The sequence below is a fragment of the Phoca vitulina genome, unplaced genomic scaffold, assembly GCF_004348235.1.
Source record: "Phoca vitulina isolate PV1807 unplaced genomic scaffold, GSC_HSeal_1.0 scaffold67, whole genome shotgun sequence".
Taxonomy (NCBI): domain Eukaryota; kingdom Metazoa; phylum Chordata; class Mammalia; order Carnivora; family Phocidae; genus Phoca; species Phoca vitulina.
In genome coordinates, this window is record NW_022589770.1 from 276008 (window position 1) to 300735 (window position 24728).

General features: G+C 40.4%; 1 protein-coding gene across 7 annotated transcripts in view; it reads right to left on the minus strand.

Moving 5' to 3' along the window:
• FOCAD (focadhesin) overlaps positions 1-24728 on the minus strand; it is a 303113-nt gene that overhangs the window by 54046 nt on the left and 224339 nt on the right. For all 7 annotated transcript variants that reach the window (XM_032392329.1, XM_032392330.1, XM_032392331.1 and 4 more), the window contains 6 exons: positions 23541-23629; positions 19570-19614; positions 14870-14978; positions 11318-11434; positions 8516-8754; positions 5239-5328 (listed from right to left, as the gene is read on the minus strand). In XM_032392329.1, coding sequence (XP_032248220.1) covers positions 5239-5328; positions 8516-8754; positions 11318-11434; positions 14870-14978; positions 19570-19614; positions 23541-23629 — 689 coding nt within the window. The remainder of the gene's footprint in view (positions 1-5238; positions 5329-8515; positions 8755-11317; positions 11435-14869; positions 14979-19569; positions 19615-23540; positions 23630-24728) is intronic.

Sequence of the window (24728 nt, forward strand, 5' to 3'; positions counted from 1 at the left end):
GCATGTTTTTCTAGGTTCCATTGCATAACTATCTGGCATTAGGAAAGTCTTTGTAAAGAAGCTACTGCAGTAATAATCCATCATTAGCCAGGCAGAACTGCTGTTACAGCTTACAGGAACTTAACAACAAGCTCAACTAGCATAATGCATTTCCAACCAGTTAAATCAGCACCTAACATCTGAACACTGCATGCTTTTGAGACAAATCACATTTCTGAAGGAGGAAAGGCGCTCTTCATTAGTATGGATTTAAAGTCTTTGTTTCCATTTAGAATCTACAGGGAAGTTTTCTGTGTGGTTGTTTTTTTGTGTGTGGGTGTTTTTTGGGTTTTTTTTGGCTCTTTCTATACTGGTGCATATAAAAATTTGACAAAATTAGAACCAAAGATATGGTTAGACAAAATGTGATTAATACTTAGAAAAATTTGACTTTTGTTCCCTCTTGACTATTTAACTGCTACTTTCGATTAAGATTTCAAATGTTACTTCCTTAGGGACACCTTCCCTGGCCCAGCAGGGAACCTCTTCGGGACTCTCCCATAATACCCCATACTAATTTAATTCAGACAATTTTAATTATAAATTCTTTTTTTAAAAAAAGATTTTATTTATTTGAGAGAGAGAGAGAGAGAGTATGAGCAAGGTGGGGAGGAGCAGAGGGAGAGGGAGAAGCTCTTCAAGTGGGGAGCCAGACATGTGGCTCGATCCCAGGACCCTGGGATCATGACCTGAGCCGAAGGCAGGTGCTTAACCAACTGAGTCACCCAGGCACCCCTTAATTATCAATTCTGATGAGGATTTTTTGAAGGACTGTTTGATTTCTGCCCATGTCCTTCAGTAGTCTGCAAGCTCCACGAGGGTGGGTACGTTTTCTGATTTTCCCTCACCACATTATCTGTGGCACCTAGTATACTGCTTTGACAGGGACAGAGTTCAATCAATACTGAATGCTGAAGAACTGACCCAGTGCAGGGTTCCAAGAGAGTCTAAAGTGGAGAGAAGATCTACAAGAAAAACAACAACAAAAACAAGACTGGATTCTTACATTCAGTTGGAGGCAAAATTTACCAGTGCTAAATACGCTGAATATATTATCCAAGATTCAATCAAGAAAACTCAATTTCCATTTCTTGCCAGACTAATTTAAGAAAGAGGAGTGTCAGATTTCAGGTGGAAAAAGGATACCTCTCAAAGCTCACTTTAAGTATCGGGGTTTATCTTTCTCAATAAGTAATCCTAAATCTGGCTTTTTGGGGCTATTCTGGGCATGCAAAAATCTTTATCCCCTGGACTAAAACTCTTTTACCACCCAAAGGCATATGGGCACAAAGGCTTAGAAAAAGACATCCTGTTTCCTAGTTCACATTTACCTAATATTATCACAGCATAATTATTCTTGGGCAACGTTACCATTCACTAACGATTCTATTCATTGCTACAATGGTCAATGACTGTTGTCATATGTGAATATATAATCTAACTACGTATATACGTGTGCCAATATAAATACGCCAGGGTGTATGCATCTATTGACCTTCTAAACTCCTTCTACTCTGTCTCATTTTTCCAGCATGGCCCAAGAAGGTAGTCCTGAAGCTTTATTCCTTATGTTTTCTTCTGATTTCCAAGTGGTCTATATTTTAATGGGTTTATTTTTTGTCCTAAGTCTTAAAGATTCTCCTAGGTGCTTAGGTCAGCACTGCTATGTATTTTACCTCATCTTAGCTCCCCTTTGATATATTTGTCAGCTCTAAACCAAGAATAACTGGGCAGAGGTAGCATTCACATCTTTCCCTCCACTGAAAACAAAAAGGAGCTCCATGGAGTTGTCTCAGACAGATGAAATAGAAACAAATGATAATATTAGCTATAAATTTCAGGTTTTTTAATTACTAACATGAATCTTGAAGAACACTAACAAATGACAGAGAATTCGAGTTTTAAAATTATATGCCCTATTTTGTCTTTACTTATTTGAATCTCTTATCCAAGTATATTAAAATATCACCGGCGAAAAGAAAACCTGAGACTTAAAAGCTATGCAATTCTGCTCTGCGTGTTGCTATATCAACTGAGATATAATGATAAATTGTTTCTAAAATTAACCAGAGATGAATCTTCAATTCCTTACTTTATTGTGGACAACCCTGCAGATTAAGTACGAGGCCATCTAATAATTAGTTCTAATGACAGTTAACATTCGTATAGCGTATTGCCCTTCACAAAGTGCTACACAGATGTTATCATATTTGTAAAAGCTCAATAGTAATTAACCAGCACTCAGGTCGTTGACGGATGGCAGGACTAGTTAAGGCTGTGAGGACGGCAATGGCACAACGAGTACCACTAGATGGCAGCAGAACGTAAGTGATAAGGCCACACAACCCGGCCAGCCCAGGTGCGGGTCCTCTCAGCAGGGACGTGTCCATTAAATCAAGGAAGCGTGTTGAATTTGCTCTGGGTGAATTCTATCACTTGAGGCGGCAAGCTCCCAGATCTATTAACTACCTCCGTAATGCTTCCACTATTTCACTTGAGGGAAGACTGCCCTAGACTCCTGAATCTCATTAGTCAGGGGAGTACTTTATGCCTGGGCCTAGCGTGTCTGTCTGTATGTCTGTCTGTCTGTCTTGCTTTTTAGTAGTGAGACACACTCACATGTCAAAAAAAAAAATAGTAAACACCATATTGTCAGGTATCAAATTGCTTTCTTTCTACTGAAATGTGTTCTCCCCACCGAACTATGTAAGAGACAGAAACCTGGCTTTGAAGGCAGACGACCTAGGTTCCTCCCCTAGCTGCTACTGACTGTGTGACCTTGAACCCATCTCCTGTGTGAAACTCATTTTCTTAATCTGTAAACCAAAGCGATGAGTGTTCCTGTTTTAGTATCAATATTTAGACTGTCATTGGGGCTGAATGACAGGAGAAACGGATATGAAAATGCCTAGCACAGTATGCGGCTGCTTGGTATCAGCTGAACTGAAACCAGAGACAGAGCCACAAAGCATTAGGAATGACAGAATACTAAACTCCATTAACTGTAGAAAGAACAGGAGTTTGAAGAAGATGGAGAGTTTCTTGAAGGATCTGGGCTTTTAACTGAGCTCTGAGAGACAGGCAAGACTTTACTAAACGGACGGGAAATTTCTGATGACCCTACTCTACTTAATTCAGCAGGATTAGTCCCTAACTGGGCCCACCCTTTCCTCTCCCAAACACAGCTGATCACTAAGGAGGTAAGAATCAAGAAAGAATAATGAAGAAATAAGAATCTTCTCAATATAAAAAGTTAACGGGTAATGTTACATGTCCTTACACACATGAGGTTTGTTATATGCATAAATACCCACACTGTGGACAATTCAGTTATCGCTATGGTTCTCCTTCATTCAAACAAACTTCCGGCAGACTAGTGGAGATAATATATGTAAGTCATTTCTGATTGTTCCAACTGGCTGAAAGCCTACAGTAAGTTGATCCACAAATTTGTTCCCAGCTTTGTAATACCCTGAGCTATAGCTGTGATGAATACCTTTGGGGGAAGGCGGGGCAGGGGGAGAGAAATTTATCTTACTCCTTGGTTGTAAAAGGCAACACCACCAACACATGGATTGGGCTCCAAAATATCAACTCTTCATCAGACCCGGTAACAGCTAAATGGCCCTATCCCTTCCATTAATCATTTTCTACATTCAAGAGACTTCAATCATGCCACTGAACTCTCTTTTCCCATATTCAAAACCACACTCTTAAAACGTCTCATTTCATCTCTAAAGTGTTTCATGATAAACTGGGTGGATGTCAATGATTCTTATCTGATCTTAGCCTGCATCTGAAAGAAGATCCTGTAACTACCACAAACGAAGTGAAGATTTGACTTTACCTACTCATAATGAAATATTTGAGATATGCAGTTACTTCTACTACTCTTTTCTCAGTCTGAACGTAACAGGCTAGATGACATGAATGTAACTTTAGATCCTAAGTTCCTAAAGGCCACAAATGTGAACAGTCACATTGGAGCAGTGCCTGTAACAGCAAAAAGTAAATGAGTTAATAAACTGGAGGTTAGTGCTTATAATTTGTTGAGTTTTTTAGTAACAATGAACACCAGAGGATCTAAACTAGAGTTTCCAAAACACGTGGAAGTCCAAAAAGATATAACGTAAGTCCCCAACTGTGTTAGTATTTCAGGAAGTCTAATAAAACTATATTCTCCCACACAATTCACAGACCAATTAAAACATTAAATGTCTCACTAAATGACTATGCTTAACTTGTTATTGAGGTATTCTTTTCTTTTTTTTTTTTAAGGTTTTATTTTTAAGTAATATCTACACCCAACGTGGGGCTCGAACTCACAATCCTTGGTTTAAGAGTCACATGCTCTACCAACTGAGCCAGCCAGGTGCAAGACATTCTTTTCTAATTATTCCTTTCTGTTTTTTTGGTTACCTTTCACGACTGGAATAATAAATTTATTTTTTATTTATTTATTTTTAAAGATTTTATTTATTTATTTGACAGAGAGCGAGCTAGCGAGAGAGGGAACACAAGCAGGGAGAGTGGGAGAGGGAGAAGCAGGCTTCCCGCGGAGGAGGGAGCCCGATGCGGGGCTCGATCCCAGATTCCTGGGATGACCTGAGCTGAAGGCAGACGCTTAACGACTGAGCCACCCAGGCGCCCCTGGAATAATACATTTTAAGATATTTAGTTTAATAGACAAAATCTTTAAAAAGCATGAAGTCTGTGGTGGGGCAGGGAGAAACGATTAATATTGAGGAGTTTGGGAACCCCAGATGTACCCTATATTTGTTTCCGTTTTGATTCTTCAGTCGTTGGATTTCACACGGGAAATCTAAATTATGGGTCAAAGGTTCTCTTCGTCCAATCAAATTCAAAGAATAGTTTCCACTATTTTAAAAAGGTTAAGTCATGCATATAAGTCTCCAGATACATGCCTCATATGGTAAGTACAAGACAGAACTAAGGTATTAATAACTTAATGACAGCCATGAAATGACATTCCGTTGCTTTGTAACGAAGCAAACGGTCTATTGCTGAAACATGGTTTTTAGAACAAGTACCTTTAATTACAGGTTCTGATTATTACTGAAAACTCTTTGCAAAGGAATTCAAGATCTAGTCCTACGACTATTTCACGATTGAATGCAAAGCGTATGGCAGAGAAAGATTCAGTCTTCAAATATCAGAGAGGAAATGGAACCAACATACTTATATTCAAGACTAGGATCAAAGCAGCAATTTTCCAGGGCATCCAGAGACTTCATCAGAAGAAGGTTCATCTGTTGGCCAGATATATCGCTGGGCAAAGACCAAGAGGAAAAATTCAGTTACTTAAAATCATGCAAATGTCCAAAATACTATATTTCCTCTTAATATTTTACTGAACCTTCATTTAATTAAAAAAAAAACCATAAGAGTAACAATAATATTGATGAGTCACATCTACTTATTTTGCAGGCAGAGAAACGAGTCAGAAAATTTATTTAATAACTGAGTTCCTAAACAGTATAATCACTTGTAAACCAATAAACTCAAAAACTGCTACTTTTGTATTTCCTCAGCCCATTCAAATTTTAAACCACTGAAAAACAAAAAACCAAAATCAGAATTCCAGAAACATTTCTAAGAATGCTAACGTGATTTTCTTCAGAATATCTTACAACCCGTGAAGCTGAAATTAACAATAATCATTCCAAAATCTCTTTCTTGCAAAGGTTACTTCTGATTTCATGTCTCAATTGTGAAGGCTGTTCTTGTCCTTCTTCCTACATTTGTTTTTTCAGAAGCGGGGGGGGAAACCCAGCCATGTATTTTTCTACCTTTAGAGAGTAATTGATGTGGTTTTGCGATGGTCTTGGTGAGAACTAGGACTTCTACAGTAAAAGAAAACTTAAAAGTGGTTCTATGGCTGTTTTTTCAGGCAGTTGTGGGCTTCATCACCAACACTTGACTGTTAAGGGGATCCTAACATGTCAACCGTCATGCTGCTCCCTCGGACCATGCTCAGTGGAATGCAGCCCCAGGAATGCCAACCAGCCACAGGACACTTTAAAAAATGTCTTCCCAAACCGAGAATATAGTGGTTTTGCCTGAGGTGAAGGATTACATTTTGCAATGAGCGCGCGCGCACACACACACAGTTCAAATAGCTTTGACTAAGTCCTATTATAGTTGTTCTCTGGAGTAAAATATACTTAACTATTCTAAACAAATGCTGAAGAGATCCTACTAGTATCCTCTGGGAGTTATGACAGAAGCAAGCTCAGGAATAATAACGTTTTTCTGAATAAATTCTAGACTGGAATTGAAATTCAGGTGACTCTTTCATAAGCCATGGCAAAAAAATGGATTGTCATGATTCTCTTCTACAAGGTGATTTTTCATTCTTGAGCCCAACATACTGTCCTAATCCTGTACCCCTGAGGGGGTCATGCTGGGCCATTTACTGGATGTCACTGACTATTCAGAGTCAACAGCCCTCAAAATGATGAACTTAATTTTAGAAAAATGGAAACTTCCTCCAAAAATGTCATTCTCTAGTGACATTGTCATTATCTAGTAAAATACTCACCAGCACCAAAAGGCAAACATTTCAGATTCCTCTGCTCCGAGAAATTAGGAAGGTGGGAACCGTGAATAACTACACTGGTGGCTAGAGTGCTCAAGACACTGGCCAAAAGAGGAAGCATGCTGTCCAAACAGATCATTAGAGCAAAGTGAACATTTGCACTGATTCTGAGGGCATTTGGCCTTGGAAAGAGCTGCCTGGTTTCCTTCCCCAGGCTCTCCTGCGGGTGCAAAGTCAAGTGAGAGAGAGACAGGGGCGGAAGGTAATCTAGGAACTGGGATGAATCCTTCAGGTTTCTCCAGGTAGCATGATTAAATTAACTGCAAGTGCAAGCTTGTCAAGCCCTAAAACCAGCAGCCTCTCATCCTAAACTAAGGAAGAGGGTAGCCAGAGCCAAGATAGGATGAAATGAGTTGCCTGGAATTAAACTGCCATGGCTCATTTTTAGTTGTAAAACGCGTGGCTTGAAAGATACTGAAGAAAGAGCATGAACACAGATGGTGACGAAATTGCCATTTGTAGCAATAGTAGCAAAGGGGGAAAAAAATCACTTTCAAGTTTCAAGTCTTGAAAAAACATGTTGCGTTCTGTCACACACACGAGATATGTAACAGTCAATTCACACGCAAAGGGCAGCCTTTTGTTCATGTCCAGAACCAGGCCTATAAATATGAATGCTGGTCAACAGAACAAACCGAACATTCTAGAAACGTTTTCATTTATGATCACAAAGATGAAGCCAATCTTCCCAATCATCTGACAGATGTTTCCAAGAGCTGAAAATGATCATCTGACAGTATTTCCCTAGATCAATAGCAGTTCTCATAAAGGTTTCACATAATGGTGTTTGCACAAAGCTATGTAAATTACAAGTGCAAACTTAACCACCGGTTTCAAACTGAAATCTAAATATAGCATAATGTCATCCAGTTTACCCACATCGACACCGTCTCTTGGCTTCGGACAGACCGTTAATTTCTGCCAACCAGGGGAGTTTAAGGACATGGAACGTCACAACAGGATGCCTCTCCCAGCTATCCTATTTCCAGTGTGGGGGGAAAATGAGGCTGAATTCCAAGTCAGTGCACATCTAAATATTCATGATATTCAAATATTCATGTTGTACCACACACTGCAATCAACCTGGGTATATAAAATTCTAAGACTTGTTACAAAATAAAGAATAAATAGGACGGACAACACAACCAAAGTAGATTCATGCACAAGAAAACTTTCCCATCTAGTGGAATTTTCCACCTGGGTCGTTGATACTCAGCTCCATTCAAGGGTAAAGCTAGCAGTCCAAAACTGAGCAAACGGAATAAAGCACACAGTATAATATGCACAGATTAAGACTCTTTAAGGATTATAAAAATGTAGCCAGGGCACAGGATAAAAGCAATCTTTAAAACTGGGTACATAGAGTTCTTAGGTGATCCGGGTGATTCCCAGCGCCCTCAGGCAGCAGGGATATTCCAATTTTTTCCTCCCATTTTATAGTGATATCAATAATCAACAATTATTTTCACCCTTGGAAGCCAGGGGAAAAAGCAGCTTTTTATTTTTAGCACCACGAGATTACACTTTTCCTCATATCTCACATATGAGGATATAGATATCCTCATATCCATTACATGGATTTTTCCAGGGTTTTCAGCTAAGCATGGAATGATGTTAGAGTCACCATCACCTTCATGAGAGCAACCCTAAAAATACCCTAATATCTTTGTGATGGCATTTTGGAAAGACAGATGCCCTCACAAAGGAGAAGAAAGGGTCGGACCTGCCCATTTCAAAAAGTTTAGCAACCACATTATCGCTCGGACAAAATGTTCGGGAACGTGTGTGCCTGCGCATCACGTCCTCTGCCTACATCATCACAAAGACAAAACGGAAGAGTATTTTCATCAACCGTACCTGAGTTTCTCCTCACACAAGCGCGAGAGAAACATCCCCAAAGCAAGGCCCATGTGGATCTGCACGGCTTGAGACTCATCAGCTCTTGGTTTCCCAGGTAACCTGGCAGTCAGCATGTTTAGGATTTCCTCAACCTTCTCTTTGCAAGAAATCATGAAAACTGGCACGAGGAGAGACAAAGCCGTGGCGGCAGCGGAGCGGGCAATCGCACTAGCTGTGTTTTCACCAGAATAGGATTTCTAGGACATGCCAAAGGAAGAAAACAGGGGTTGGCCTTTGGTTTTAAAACACAAAGGGAGCAGACCTATCACAGAAGCACCACACAACAGGATCAACGGCTCTGAGATCCACCCCCGCCAATCAAAAACATCATTTAAAAAAAAAAATCGATTTCTGTGTTTGTCTAGGTAGGTTCCCTTTACACTCTTCCTTCCTGAAACAATTTGCTACTAAACAGCTGATTAATATCCTTTTAAATTTGGGGGATGGGGGGAAGTGTCTTCTTTTAAAGAGTGTGAATTCCCTCACTATAAAGCCTGAAAAAAATTCAGGGTTTTGAAATCCCACGTGTGTTTATGATTAAAAAACAAAAAAAAACAAAGAAACCCACCAAACCCCTAAGTGAAGTTACCCAACCTTGGAGAAACCACCAAGCTGTATTATAGATGTCCAGAAAGCCAGTTTTCCAGGAGAGAAAGAGAGTGTGTGTGCGGTGGGTGGGGGGTGGGTTGTTACAGTTTAGTACGAAGGAAGAAGTGCAAGTTTAGCACAGGGACCTATTGGCAGATCTCCCAAAATTTTTGGTGGGAACGCTTCCCAGTAGATGGATTATTTCCTACAGGGGGTTAATTCCTTTTAATTAAAAAGGAAGTTGAAATCCTAAAAGCCTCTGGTTACAAAGCAATAACCAGCTATTCAAAACGAAATGGAGAGCTCTATATGTCCCTTCCTATATGTAATTATGGGAAAAGAAATGAATAACAGCCCTAATAAAATGGCAGGGCAGCTGAGTATGAACAGCTTCTGCAAGAATCCCATGTTAGGGAGCTCCAACAGACATTATATACATTTATAAATATGTCTCAAGTGGGGAAGGAAACCCGTTTATCATTCCGCCACTATTATCCACTTCAAATTTTCAGACACGTCATAAAGGCTGTTCTGTCCCTTGCAATCAAAGCACATTAAAAAGTGCGTTTAATTCTGTACCCATTTGCTCTCTAAGCTTTAGTACTTCAAACAAAATCAAACATGTGCTAAGGTATTCTTTAAGTTAACATAGCATTATTGTAATGACAATACTATTCAAAATGACCCAGCTGATCCAACACTGGAAGTCAAGAAAGTGATTTTCAAATCAGGGCTTCTTTGAAGAAGTAAAATAGTGCAAAAATCACAAAGGTAAGAGGCAACCCTGAGCTGGCTACTAAGGAGATTATTTTTATTCATTTGCAAGAACTAAGCAGCGCGATTAGAAATCTCATAGAATATCCTGTCCTGGTGAATATCTGAACCAGAGCGCTATTACAAAGACCTTGATATAAACTAGTTTTTCGTCCCAACATTAAAGGAATAAGAACACTTCTAACAGCAAACAAATGGATCATAACGCAATGATTTCTTTAAGGAAAATCTACCTTCCAATTTAATTCTATATTATCTACAAGTCATTTGTTTGTCCCCAAGTATAGTTAAAAATCCTAGTTCCAGACCCTAAGGCCCAGATGAATACGTACCAGGTCCTCCCAAAAGCAGGAGGACAGAGGCACGCAGAACGCTGTACAGAGAAGACAAGGTAATGGAGTTTCGGGCTCAATTCATGATCTTAGCAACAGTTCACAACCTGTGCTATATTTTTATTCAAATCGACTATAATCCTCCACCACTCAGCTGATTGTCCCATGATCACTATAATTCCCTAAGCAGTGGAGAGTGATAAGGCAGAACCAAAATAATTCTGGGCAGATGCAGAAATAAAGCATGCACTATAGCCAATGAAGCGGAAATAAAACCTAAACAAAAAAAGTGTGTTTTCACTTTGTTTCAAATCTTAGGATATTAGCATGAAGAAAAAGAGTGACTAAGTGACAGGTGCTTTTTTATGAGCAACAACAATATTCCTTGATATGTATAGAGTATTTCACAGTTTTCAAAACATTTTCCCACAAGTTATATCATGTGCTCCTTGCAAATCTTTTGTAAAGTTGGCAAAGCATTAATCTTTACCTTCACTGTACAGGTAAGGAAAATAAAATGATGGGTTAAGTATCAGGTCAACAGTCACAAAACCAGTAAGGGGTGGAGCTGCGACTACAATCATTACAGATCATATTGTTCAATTGCCTCATTTTACACGTAAGGAAACAAAGGTCTAAAGAGATTATGTGAACTGCCCATGGTCACATATCCTGGAATTTAAAAAAAACAAGTAGAAACTCAGGGACCCCAATCTTTAACCAATGTTTATTTCACTACAACTGTAGCTCTTGCCTCTGACTACACATGGGAATAATCTAGAGACCTTTTAAAATACTGATGATGCCCAGGCCCTTCCCTAAGTAATTAAATCAGAGGAGAGGCCTACAGGTCAGTATTTATTTTTTCTATCTATAGAGAGATCTTATATATATACACGTGCTTGCACGCACACACATACACTTCAAGTTCCTCAGGTGATTCCAACGTAAAGCTAAGACTGAGAGTAATCACACTATGGTATGGCTTTCATGTGAACAACTAATATGAGTAGCCTCAACCCTTGACTTTTCCCATCATATTTTAAATTTTATTTCTCAGACTTACATAATAAAACGAGGAGAAAAGTTGTCCTCTGGGTTGGTAATGGCTATCCACAATGACCAGGAGAGTATCAGACACCATGGAAACCCACTCCTTCATTGAAAGGAAATTAGGCTGAACCTGCAGATGAAGAAAAACATGAAGTGAGGGGCAGCTGGGTGGCTCAGTCAGTTAAGCGTCCAGACTCTTGATTTTGGCTCAGGTCATGATCTCGGGGTCCTGGGATCTAGCCCCACGTCATCGGGCTCAGCACTCAGCGGAGAGTTGGCTTGAGGATCCTCTCTCCCTCCCCCTCTACCCCTTCCCCTGCTCGTTTTCTCTCTCTCTCTCAAATGAATAAATCTTAAAAAAAAAAAAAAAAAAAAAAAGGAAAAACATGAAATGATAACGGAAAAAAAAATAAACCTAAATATTATTTCTAGATCCAGGGCACAAACCCCTTCTGTATTAAAGAGTAAAGTGCTACGACCAAAAAGTAACTTCACCCGTCAGGACTTTAGGAGGCAGATAGATATTTGACAAATACACATCCTCAACCTGTGCCCCAACAGGAATAGGATTTACCTTTTATACAAGACAAGCAGAGGTGAGAGGACAGGGGCTGCAAAACAGACCGTGTCCGAGAGCTCTCCGCTGCCCACCTGTGTTTAGTGAGGGTGACGTAGGAGTTAAAGGAGAGATGTGCAGAGAAAGAAACTCAGAATGTCTCATTTCTATGACTTCCCATTTCACAAAAGAGGCAATAAAGCAGCCTACAAAATTCTCATCACCGTTTTTAGCATTTCTGCTTACTATCACCATAGATTTATCATTCTGAATCATCACAATGTGTGCCTAGCTAATTAGGTATGAAAGCATAAATGATCTTCAGTTGGAAAAAGAAAAGGAAAGAGAATGCAAAAAACAACAACAACAACAACAACATGGTGCGCCTGGGTGGCTCAGTCGTTAAGTGTCTGCCTTCGGCTCAGGTCATGATCCCAGGGTCCTGGGATCAAGCCCTGCATCGGGCTCCCTTCTCTGTGGGAAGCCTGCTTCTCCCTCTCCCACTCCCCCTGCTTGTGTGCCCTCTCTCGCTATGTCTCTCTGTCAAATAATAAATAAAATCTTTAAAAAACAACAACAACAACAGTAAAACCCAACTCATTAAAAAGAGACCTTGGTTTTAAAAATCATTCATGGGGCGCCTGGGTGGCTCAGTCGTTAAGCATCTGCCTTTGGCTCTGATCATGATCCCAGGATCCTGGGATTGAGCCCCACATCGGGGCTACCTGCTTGGCGGGAAGCCTGCTTCTCCCTCTCCCACTCCCCCTGCTTGTGTTCCCTCCCTAGCTGTCTCTCTCTTTGTCAAATAAATAAAAAATCTTTAAAAAAAATAAAAATAAAATAAAAATCATTCATGACTGTGGATGTCAAAAGCATCTGGGGGCGCCTGGGTGGCTCAGTCATTAAGCGTCTGCCTTAGACTCGGGTCATGATCCCAGGGTCCTGGGATTGAGCCCCGCACTGGGCTCCCTGCTTGGTGGGAAGCCTGCTTCTCCCTCTCCCACTCCCCTTGCTTGTGTTCCTGCTCTATCTCTTTTTCTGTCAAATAAATAAATAAAAATCTTAAAAAAAAAAAAAGCATCCATACACTCACAGGGTCACACTCAGGTGGTGGAAACGACAAAGGTCAACGCAGTGGTAAGATCCTTGGAATTAATGCCTTGACTCAAAGAAGGCCTTCTTCCTAGGATCTTTGGTTGTTAGTCATATGCAGATTTCAAATAAAGTTTGAAAACCTCAACGTTAATCAAATAATGAGGTCTTGAGTTTGTACTGAATAACAACCAAAGACAAAGTGATGAAGAATAAAAGCAGAGTCCCATCTTTGGGTTGTGTGGCTTCTCGATGTTTTGTGTAGTATCTGTTACAGCACAGAACAAAAGAGTGGGGAAATAAAGAAGAATAAGATTGCCTGGAACTCAAACTCAGAGCTAGACCCCTGGTTATCACTGGGGCAAATTACCTGCAAGTCTGCCCAAAATCAGGGATCCTAGAAAGGCACATTAACTTTTTAGGTCGTAGATTCTACTTAGCATGTTGTCTCTGCTAAAGTACTCCATGGCTCTTTCAAGGATGTAAAACATCTTTCTCATCATTAAAGTAAGATTCTGCATTTAAAGTTAAAATTTCCTATGGTAACTACACTTTTATGCTTCATGGAATAATTGCTTGGCCCCTTTCCTTTCCCCAAAGGTAATATACATTTGTAGCTTTTGCCACACAGCCTCTATTCTCTTGTTTATTGGTAATGGCACCCTTTGGAGAATTCCCTCCTCCATGATTTGAAGCTTGCTTAAATGCTCAATGAAGCCACCCATCCAACCTGCCCAAGGGGTGGGCACGAAACCCATGGGACCCTAAATCTTGAGTGACAAGCACACCACATGACCAGAGCTGATCCATCCCAGGGATGGTAGTCTACTGTGATGTGTGATGGTTCTCCTAACACTTCCTGTCCCTAATGCTCTTCCCCAAACCCAGTTTTAAACTTTGCCTTCAATTCCATGGGCTTCCGGATGCCATATCCTTCTGCTTTTTTATTTAGATGAGAGTTGGTTCCTTTGCTTGCAACCAAAAAACTCCATCATGAAAAAGGAGTACAGATGGCCCAGAAGACACACTGAGGGAACAGAGACAGGCTGAAGAGCGTTGAATAAAGCCCGGTTTTTGCAGCAAGAAGTCAGATGATGGTTACTATTACTGAGTGCTTAGTATCTCCCAACTGTCAAGCTCCACATATATTCATTCATTTGATCTTCCCAGCAATCCTGTCTGGTGAGTACCTTTATCCCCACTTTACAGTTGGGGGAACAGGCTTTGCAATGGGAACTTACCAACAATAGGCCACAGAGCTAGTGAGTTGCAACTATTGGGATTTAAATACAGGACTCTCCTACTCCAAAGCCTATGTTTTTTAACCACTCAGCTATATTGTCTCCAGATAATGATAGCTACTAGATAATAGGGCTTAAAAGAAGAATAAATCCATGCCTTTTTATTTTGACAGATATGAATTATCTGAAAAAGTACATTGGAAATGAACATTGGCCAGCTCGCTACATGTTTAATTAAGAAATAAATGCCTTGCAAAAATGAATAGGCACTTTGTCATTGACATCTACAATTAAAATGCAAAGTACAATTTTTTTCAGTCAGTAAACACTACTTATTTATCATTTTTTGACAGCATTGTTCACTTTCAGTAAGCCTAGTTAACCTCCTAAGATTGGTTACCACTGATGTAATCACAAAAAGACAACCCCTGTTGCATAAAATTGGTACCTTCAAATGGAAATGACCACTTAACTGTGATGGAGAAAGCAAAACAGAAGAGCAGCAAGGAAGAGTGTCTGCGGAGCCCCTCAAGCTCGCCGTGGGAAGACCCAACAAGTAGCAGAAGTCGGTGGTGCCGCAGGCACGGGCTCTAACCTCGTAAACTCAGGGCCAGGCTTAAAGAGGCTTCTCACTTTTCAAACGTTGCCCAACTGGTTCAAATCGCCCTTAACTCACCTCCGGGACCCCCTCCGAGTCTGAAGAGAGACTGGCTTCGTGTTTGGATACGATGACAGCGAGGCTGCTTAAGGCTAACAGCGCGTTGCCCTTGACCACTGGGCTCTCCCTGTTTAAAAAGAAAAAAATTCCAAGAGAGGATTTGGGGGCATTAACCGGGAGAAGAGAAGGCATTATTACAGAGAAGGCAGACGAGGCCAAAAAGCACTTCCATTCCTTCACACAGCTTCATCCACACACGTCTGCTTGTGCCCTGATGTCTTCTCCTTCTTCTGACGCTAGCGTGGATTTCTCTCTCCTCATATGGGTATGGTCCTTAGACCTTGGGGGGGGGGGAGGGGAGGTGGTGTGTGTGTGTGTGTGTGTGTGTCCTACAAGTCTAAGCCCATATATCTAAGTTCTTTCTTTCTGAAGTTTTTATTTCATCGTTGGACGTGGCATTAAGTAAGCGATATCTTTCCGTGTCATCTTTGGCAATATAAATTTATCAATTTATGCTAAAAAACACAAGCGGAGACAGTTAGGTGAGTAAGCGCAGTAGAATGCAAGTGGCCTCTGGCTTTTCTCAGGCACTGGTGTGTGGAAGCAGCTTCCAGTGAGCCACTTCAGGCAGCATGCTTTACCAGCAACCTGCCACACTGGTTATTATAATCATTATCATTATTAGCCTCCCCTTCTTTCCCTCGAGATGGCAAAGCCAGCAACCTTAAGGCGGTTTGTGATATAACTTAGAGACCCTAGGTAAGGTGCAAAAAAAAAAAGGCCTGTTTTTAAACTATCTGGATGGACAGTTGCCCTCCCATATTATCCAAATGGTGGTTTTCTATTAATAGCAACAAAATCTTAACTGTGACTTCTGGATTTAGTATCAAGAAAACTGAACCTTTTTAAATATACTTACCACCTGAAAATGAACATTTAATATTATTCCATTATTCCAACGTGATTCTATAGAAGAAAATCTTCAGTGCGACACTGATGAGATGTTCTTGGCTGGCCCACCTCCATCATAATAGAACACCCAAGCCCTCGGATGGTTCCATTCTGTCCCGGTTGGGGGTTCCCATAAATACAGAGACTGTTTCCCAAAACCTGGACTTGAGACCTGAACATGAACCTGTGGGTACGTGCTAGAATGGCTCCTGCTCACCCCAGTACAGGAATGGAACAGATCTGTGGGGTGGGGAGACTTCCAGCCCCGCTCCCCGTGCAAGCTAAGGACCTCCAGTCCCAGGCCATGGTCATGACAGAACCTGTGAGTTATGGGTATTCAAAGGTGAGTATACATACACGTTATTGCATTTTTGCTTCCACTGGGTAAGAATGGGATTCAGGACTTGCCATGATCAAGTTCCACCATCTACCTATTCATGGAATCCCTTCTGCCTTCTCGCTCTCCCACCTTGGGGTGGTTAAAGTCAGTGAAGGCTTGCTCTGCGAACTTGTTCATTCTGTTCACTTCTGCTTAATTCATTCCTCTATGAGGCCTGCCATAATTTGGTAACACAACAATCTTTATATTGGGGGACAGGGTGAGAGGAGAAAACAGGAGGAAGACCTGAAGGCTAAGCAGATGCCTTTAACCTAGATTTTGCTAGAGTTTTGCAGCGAGGATCACTGGGATATAGATAATAATAAAACACCAGGAAGCAGGGCAAGGTCTGGGCATTCCAAGGCACCAGAGCCCTAACATCACTTAACAAAACCAAAATTGAATCTTCTATTTCTAATATGATCTCTTTCCTTTAGCTGAGAATATCCTGAAGCCTGTCCTGCTACAAAATGACCATGAATCCCTAAAGTTACATTAAAAAAGAAAAGTTTCAAATTCTCGGTGATCTGACAATTTGATCCCTGGGTTTTTTTTTTTTTACCCTATAGAAAAACTCAGATTGTCACCAGAAATCAGGTATCAAATAATTTAAAACAAGGATATTAGACAAGATGACATGAAAAGCCCTCTTGTAACCCTGAATTCCGGGAGAATATTTAGCCTCCGTTTCAACACAGAGACCCCAAGTGATTTTGTTTCAGAAGTTTCACTGGTCCTGACATTCCGGAACACATATTGTTGTTGTAAAATGGAGAAAAATGTATTTAAAGTCAGTAGTAATTAGACCTTTGCTTGCAGACTAAATGCATATTTGGACATTAATCTTTGAATAGAAAAAAGTATGTCACAGTCCACACAGTGAATGCTCGGGCCAAGCTACACACTTCCCAAAGGTGCTGTGACGAGCTCTTGGTCAACTTTGCATTCCCTGCATGCCTAGCACAGTGACTTATGGAGGGGAGACACTTGATACGTATTTAGTGAAACAAATTCACGGAGGAGCCTGCCAGGTGAAAATCTACAACCAGTTCAGCAAAAACCCATCAGCTTGTGGATCAAATAACTATCCCCTACCAGTCGGGCAGTAGTAACTAATTTGCATAATAACATGTCAGCATCAGTACAGTATTTACCTAGGCAACACCACTAGCATTTTAATTAAACTGTCCTTTGGAACAAACTGATGCCATCAACCTAATTAAAAAGCGCAGGGAAGGATGAGCTACAGTGATGCTTTCTTAGGGACAAAGTATACATTACATATTAGTAAAGTGACCCAGTCCTTTGGGGATTTTCATCTTCGGGTTCAGATCTATTTCATTAAAAACAATGAAAATAAACTTACATCAATCATCAGGGTTTATCTGTGTTCTGATTCTCCCTTAGCCCTATCCTTGATGCTTTAAAACTGCTCTTAAATGAGCAAATCAGTCTAATCCTGTGACTGGTGTTTTACTTCCTGCATTTAACTTACGGCTCAGAACAAAGTCAGTCTTACAATGGTTCCAACCAGCCTGTGTCAGCCATGATCCAAGAAAGGGAAGGCTAAGCTGGCAGCAGGTGGTGGTGGTGGTGGGGTCGTGGGGGGAGGGGTCCTCCCATGGTTGGAGGAAGCCGGTGGGAAAAAGTAAAGAGAGGAAGCAGAGTGATTTTTTTCTCCCCCTGCACTATCATTAATCTCTCAGCCTCCGAACCTCACTTGCTGTCATACCTACTATTGTCAGCATTGCTTTAATAAGATAAGGTCTATAAAATACTTTGAAATTTTTGATGAAAAGGTTTAGCACCATGAGAACATGAATTATTTTTATTCCCTACCACTGAGAATGTGAACACGCTCTTCTTAGGTATTAGTCATGAAACGATGCTTTGCAAATCTGAAGATTAAAATCTTGTTGAAATAAAATTTTAGAATGGAAAATGCAAAAGCTACTAGAGAGGCAAAATTATAGTCTAATAGAAAGCTGCTAGATTCTTCAGCGTTCACGTTTTTTTGCTGCAAATGTCAGAGCGCTGTTTTTAACAGGATATAAGTAGGCTACATAATGGAACAAACTATGAAAGGTAAAGGTCAAAGACAGCCGCCGACCCAGCACCCCCTCCCCTCCAATATGCAGCTGAGCGCTCCCCCACTGTGTCTGCAATTCACCAAACTGGATAAGCAGACACAAATGAGTCCCTAGCGAAGCCTCTCTGTACTTTAGTTTTCATTTTGTCAACAGATATGTCAACAGATATTTCCCAGGGCCTCCCACAGAACTGAGTGCCGGGGAGGATTACCACCTTTATCTCCCTTTATTCAGAAGACACGAGGCTGAGTAGTGATCATGTACTGTGATCAGACTTCACAGTTATGTGCCTACTTAAGAAATTACTGGTAGAAAGCGAACTCTAAGGTAGATCATGTTCTTTGGTGTTTTTTTGTTTTGTTTTGTTTTTTAAGGTCAAACCTATTTAGCCACGGAAGGTTCTGGGACATGATAGGGATAAACTATACTGCAATTAAATATGTCTAGATAATGTGGACACATGAAATCCCCTAGGTCAAAGGTCAATCCATGTTATTTGGTGGATAAGAAAAAAGGAAGTCCTACAGAAAGGGCAGCAGCTAAAGGTGATGGTGAAAGGGAGAAGCGGCAGTAACTGACATGTAACTTACTGCCAGAAACAATTACTCAGCTTGTTAGCAAAGGAACCTGAAGAGATTGTTCCCAGCAAGTTCATTAGGGTATAATTTTCTGTTGAGAGTTGGCTTAAGATAAATAAAAAGCCTCAAGGTGGTAATACTCGTTATTTTTGTTAAAACAACCATAAGGATATGATTGAAACTGCCATTTTCATGGGACTTCACGCTCGTTTTGGGTATTTAAAAATTGAATTTTTAGATACCCTGGACCCCGTAACACAAAGGGAATGAAAGGAAGTACTACTCTAATTTATTTCCTGGCTCACAGTTGAGATTTAATAACCTATTTGTAGAACCCACATAATTCACATTAGCAAGAATTTCTCCTTCCCTCAGCAGCCCCCACCCCTGCCGCAAACCAAATGAGAATCCTTTAAATCTAAGTCAAAGCACGCGGCACTTTGTTAGGTGTACAACAAGGGCATGACCTCCGTGACTCTTGATGTCGAAGTCATGTTTGTATTGATTCCTCTGTATTCTCACAAAAAGATATTACCTTAAGAATTAACACAAGAAAGGACAACAACTGATTTTTTTTTAAAATAATGAAAAAAATCCTTTAAAATCCTTAAAGTTAGGACATACCCTAAAGGGAGAAATGGTATGCACTTGCCAGGAAAAACAAAACAAAACAAAAAACGTTTAAAGAAAATTTTTGGTAAATGAATAAATGGATCTTACTTGGCCGCCGCCTTGGTGATCTCCTCAGTCAACATGTCTCGGACCCTGCAATAAAGATTGAAAATAGGTGCAGGAATTGATGTTGGAATAAGAACTCCATCTTTCTGCTTACCTGTCAATTAATAAAAACCTCTGGCAATGACTCCAGATCCTAAAACTCTATATGTGGAATTTTAGTGTTAGGTGAAAAACCTGTCATAGGAGCTTTCCTTCAAGGACTTTCCCCTGCCTATTCCTTAGGTCACTTACTGGAGGCGGGGAAGGAGGGGACTGTAACTGAGGAGGGACACATAGGCAGTGTTATGATGGTGTCACCTCTTAAACTGAGTGGTGGCTACACAGGTGTCCTTTATGTTTTATTTTATTCTGCTATGGCCTAAATGTTTGTGTTCCTCCAAAATTCATATGTTAAAATCTAAACACCCCATGTAGAGTTTTTGGAGGTTAGGCCTTGGGGAGGTCATGAGGGTGGAGCACTCCTGAGTGGGATGAGTGGGATGGGTGCCCTTGTAAGAAGAGACAAAATGCTTGCTTTCCCTCCTGTGAAGATACAAGGAGAAGGCGGCCACTCGCACACCAGGAAGCAGACCCTCCCCAGCACAACATCTCCTGGCACCTCGATCTGGATTTCCCAGCCTCCAGAAGCATGAGAAACAAATTTCTGTTGTTTAAGCCATCCATCCAGTCTAGGGTATTTTAGCTATAGCAGCCTAAACTAAGACATTCTCTGGTGTTTTGCAGAAGAGCTCACTAAAATAGCAATTTACTATGTCCAAATTGTAGATAATGGAATCGTCACTATGTACGTATAGAAAATAAAATTTAAAATGGTTATAGAATCACTCTGGAGCCAAAAGAAAGTAATTACACGTGTGGATTGGAAGATAGCATACATACTCAATTCAAATATTCACCAGATAAAATTTCTTTTCAACATAAAAGCCTGAGTTCAAGAACAACCATGGACTGCCCTATTTACATTTTTGAAGAAGAAGCAATCATGGATATTTTCACTATACACTTCAAGTTTCATAAGCTCAAACTTTTTATAAATATAAAATTTTTGCAAATATGTTATAGCTGTATTATTTTCATTGGAATACTAAAGAATCTTAGCAATCAGCACTCTCTGAGAATGACTCGATCTTCAGAGCCAAGTTTTTTGTTTTCTTTTTTTTAAGATTTTATTTATTTATTTGAGCGAGAGAATGAGGGGGGAGGATCAAAGGGAGAAGCAGACTCCCTGCTGAGCAGGGAGCCCGATGCGGGACTCGATCCAGGGACTCCAGGATCATGACCTGAGCTGAAGGCAGTCGCTTAACTGACTGAGCCACCCAGGCGCCCCAGAGCCAAGTTTTTGAAACAGTTGCAAACACTGCTCCTACAGACCATAAACTTGCATTCCTATAAAACTATTTGACAATAGATTTCTCTAAAATGTATTGTCCTATCTCAGTCTTCCTAAATGGACTACAGTGCATTCAATGCGTTTTTTTTTTTTTTACTGGTCAGTGTGGATATTTACAAATGATGACCTGCCTATAGTTCTATGCTGAGGCAAACCTTCTACATGTGGGCTAGTTCCCGCCTCTTACCTACCGGCTTCTGTCTGCCGCACCTCCAACTGCTCCTTCTCTACCTGTGTAACTCCCCCTAGCAGGTGGACACACGGTAATATCTACCATCTTCAAAGAAGAAAAAACTCTCCAGCGATTGCCCCATTTCACTGCTTCTCATACATCAGAACTCATTTAAAATAGTTCATCTCCTTCCACTCTTTCTAGACCCTTCTATAATCTGGCTTTTGTGCCCCAGCTCCACCAAAACAGCTCCTGTCATGGCCGCCAAGGACTTTCAAAGAGGCCAAGTCTTTCCCGATTCTCAGTCTCCACCTTTTGCAGCCTCATAGCAGCCTTTGACACAATTGGTTTCTCCTTTCTCAAAACACTTTCTTGCCTCGGTGTTTCAGATTCCATTCTTTCTTGGTTTTCTTCCCACATCACTGACCACTGCTTTTCCCTGTGCTTTATTGGTTCCCTCTTCATCTGCCCCATGTCTAAATGTTGAACTGCTCTGGGCTCTGTCCTCTGACCTTTTCTCTATCTTTACTTACTCCTTAGGTGATCTTATCCAGCATCGTGATTTTAAATGCAGTTGATATGTTGGTAATTCCCAAATTTATATTTTCAGCCCTGATCTCATCTCCAAACTCTACACTCATATTGTCAATGACCTACATGATATCTCTAAATTGGAGGCCTAATTAGCAAGTCCCAAACCTGATTCCTACCCTACACAGGCCTGGTTTTCTATTGTCTTACCCAACTCAGTAAATGGGAAGTTCATACTTTTAGTTATTCACAGTCAAAATCTTGGAGTTATCCTGGATGCCCATCTTTCTGTCACATTCTTCATTCTATCTCTCTATTTTGGAGAATACAGCCAATATACATACCCTACCAAATGATCATTTTTAGAAGATGAACCTCAAATTATATGTAAAAGAGAATCACAAAGAGGAAGCAAAATTCAAATTCTTAACCTCTAATCTTAAATTCCATGTCCTAATGTTTTAAACTGTGTTGCTATTTTAAAAGTTAATCTAGAAAATGCAACTTAGAATAGAATTACTTAAACATACATACACGCACACACCTTCTGCTTTTCTACAAATGCCAAGCAGTAAACAAAAACCTAAACTCCAGTAAGCTTTGAATAGATTTTTAGATTTAAGAAACCTGGTGGCTATAGGCAAAGCAATTTAGATTCTAGGCACTTTACCTAGATTTAGGTTGCTGCCACATTAATCTGACAAGGTATTCTTCCTAACCCATGTAACAATTTAAATTGCTTTCAATGTGCCAGCATTTACACATTTCTAGCTAATACAGTAGGAATTCACCTGGGGACGTCTGCCAAAAAAATTAAAACCCTGATGCCTTAAAGGTACTCCTAATAATGAAGATGTCTTGGCGGGGGGGGGCGGGGAGAACGGGAGTAGAGTAGAGGGGTATTCCTTGATTAAATGGAAGTTGTCAGGAAGGCAATGTATTGAGTGAGAAAACAGAAGTTTTCCTTTGAAAGCATATAAAATAATCCGTTACAAGGGGGAAAAGGGAAAAGCAACCCATTTTCACGCTGCCTTAGAAAACCATTTTAAAAATTATTAAAATTCATTGAATAAAGCTCTACTTGTTAGACCTGGAAAATCCACCTATTCAGGCTCTTCACCTTCGGGCATGTATATAAGTTAAAATTCCCCACATAAACCTTTATTTTTATTTTATTTTATTATGTTATGTTAATCACCATACATCACATCATTAGTTTTGATTCATTGTTTGCGTATAACACCCAGTGCTCCATTCAGTACGTGCCCTCTTTAATACCCATCACCAGGCTAACCCATCCCCCCACTCCCCTCCCTTCTAGAACCCTCAGTTTGTTTCTCAGAGTCCACAGTCTCTCATGGTTCGTCTCCCCCTCCGATTTCCCCCGTTCATTTTTCCCTTCCTACTATCTTCTTCTTCTTTTTTTTTTTTTTTTTTAACATATAATGTATTATTTGTTTCAGAGGTACAGGTCTGTGATTCAACAGTCTTGCACAATTCACAGCGCTCACCATAGCACATACCCTCCCCAATGTCTATCACCCAGCCACCCCATCCCTCCCACCCCCCACCCCTCCAGCAACCCTCAGTTTGTTTCCTTAGATTAAGAATTCCTCTTATCAGTGAGGTCATATGATACATGTCTTTCTCTGATTGACTTATTTCGCTTAGCATAATACCCTCTAGTTCCATCCGCATCGTTGCAAATGGCAAGAGTTCGGTTTTTTTTGATGGCTGCATAATATTCCATTGTGTGTGTGTGTGTGTATATATATATATAAGCTGTAAACACTGGGCCCATCCCCCCTCATCGTTCGTTTCCCATGAGGAGCAATGAGTAGCGGGTCACCATCCCCTTACCAGAGCCAGGCTGTGCCTTTTTTGTACTGCACCTCCTCGGGTCCTTCTTTCCCGTGTTTCAACTGCAAATCCAGCTCTCCTGTCCTGCCCTGCAGGACACACAGCATAAATCGGCATGCAAACCCTATGGCTGAAACAATCTTAGCATTTCTTTGTAAAACACTGATAACCGATGTAGCCTTTACCTCTTGGCCACCAGTGTTCCTAATAAAATGTTAGATTATTAAAAAAGAACATGTGAGGAGAGAGAATTATATCACCACTCAGGTATTTCAACACTCACTAAAGAAGTTTATCCTGGAGCAGCTGTAGATTTGAGAAATTTAGTGCATAGCACTTCATTTTGGGATATCGATTAAAAGCAGATTTGAATTCCATTGGTCCCGTTAAAAAACAAAAAAAATCCCCTTTATCATAATGATAATTTATTTTTATTTTTTATTATTATGTTATGTTAATCACCATACATTACATCATTAGTTTTTGATGTAGTGTTCCATGATTCATTGTTTGCGTATAACACCCAGTGCTCCATGCAGAACGTGCCCTCTTTAATACCCATCACCAGGCTAACCTATCCTCCCACCCCCCTATCATAATGATAATTTTAACAGACACTATACCAAGATTGGGGCCTAGGCACCAGTACTTAAACAGAATGGTAGAAAATGAGGATGATCATAAAACACTTAAGATTCGGGTAATATATAACCAAAGTTATTCTCAAACATCTGCACATTTTTATTTCTTGAATTTATAAAAGTTGACACCATAATTTTCAACTTCTACACACAATAAAAGTAGAAGTATAATATAATAAAAACATAAATAAAAAAATAAGGCCAAAACCTTCAGATATTTATTTTCCTATTTTTTTACACTCAGGATTATTTTGATAGCTCCTTTCCTCTCTAGTCTTTAAGCAATTACATTATTTAAATGTACTTAAAATACTGGTTTTGGGGCACCTGGGTGGCTCAGTCAGTTAAGCATCCGACTGTTGATTTCAGCTCAGGTTATGATCTCAGGGTCCTGGGATCGAGCCCAGCATCAGGCCCCCTGCTCAGTGGGGAGTCTGCTTTTCCCTCTCCCTCTTCCCCCGACCATGCTTGTTTGCTCTCTTGCTCTCTCTCAAATGGATAAATAAGGAGGAGAGGAGAGGGGAGGGGAGGGGAGGGGGAGGGGAGG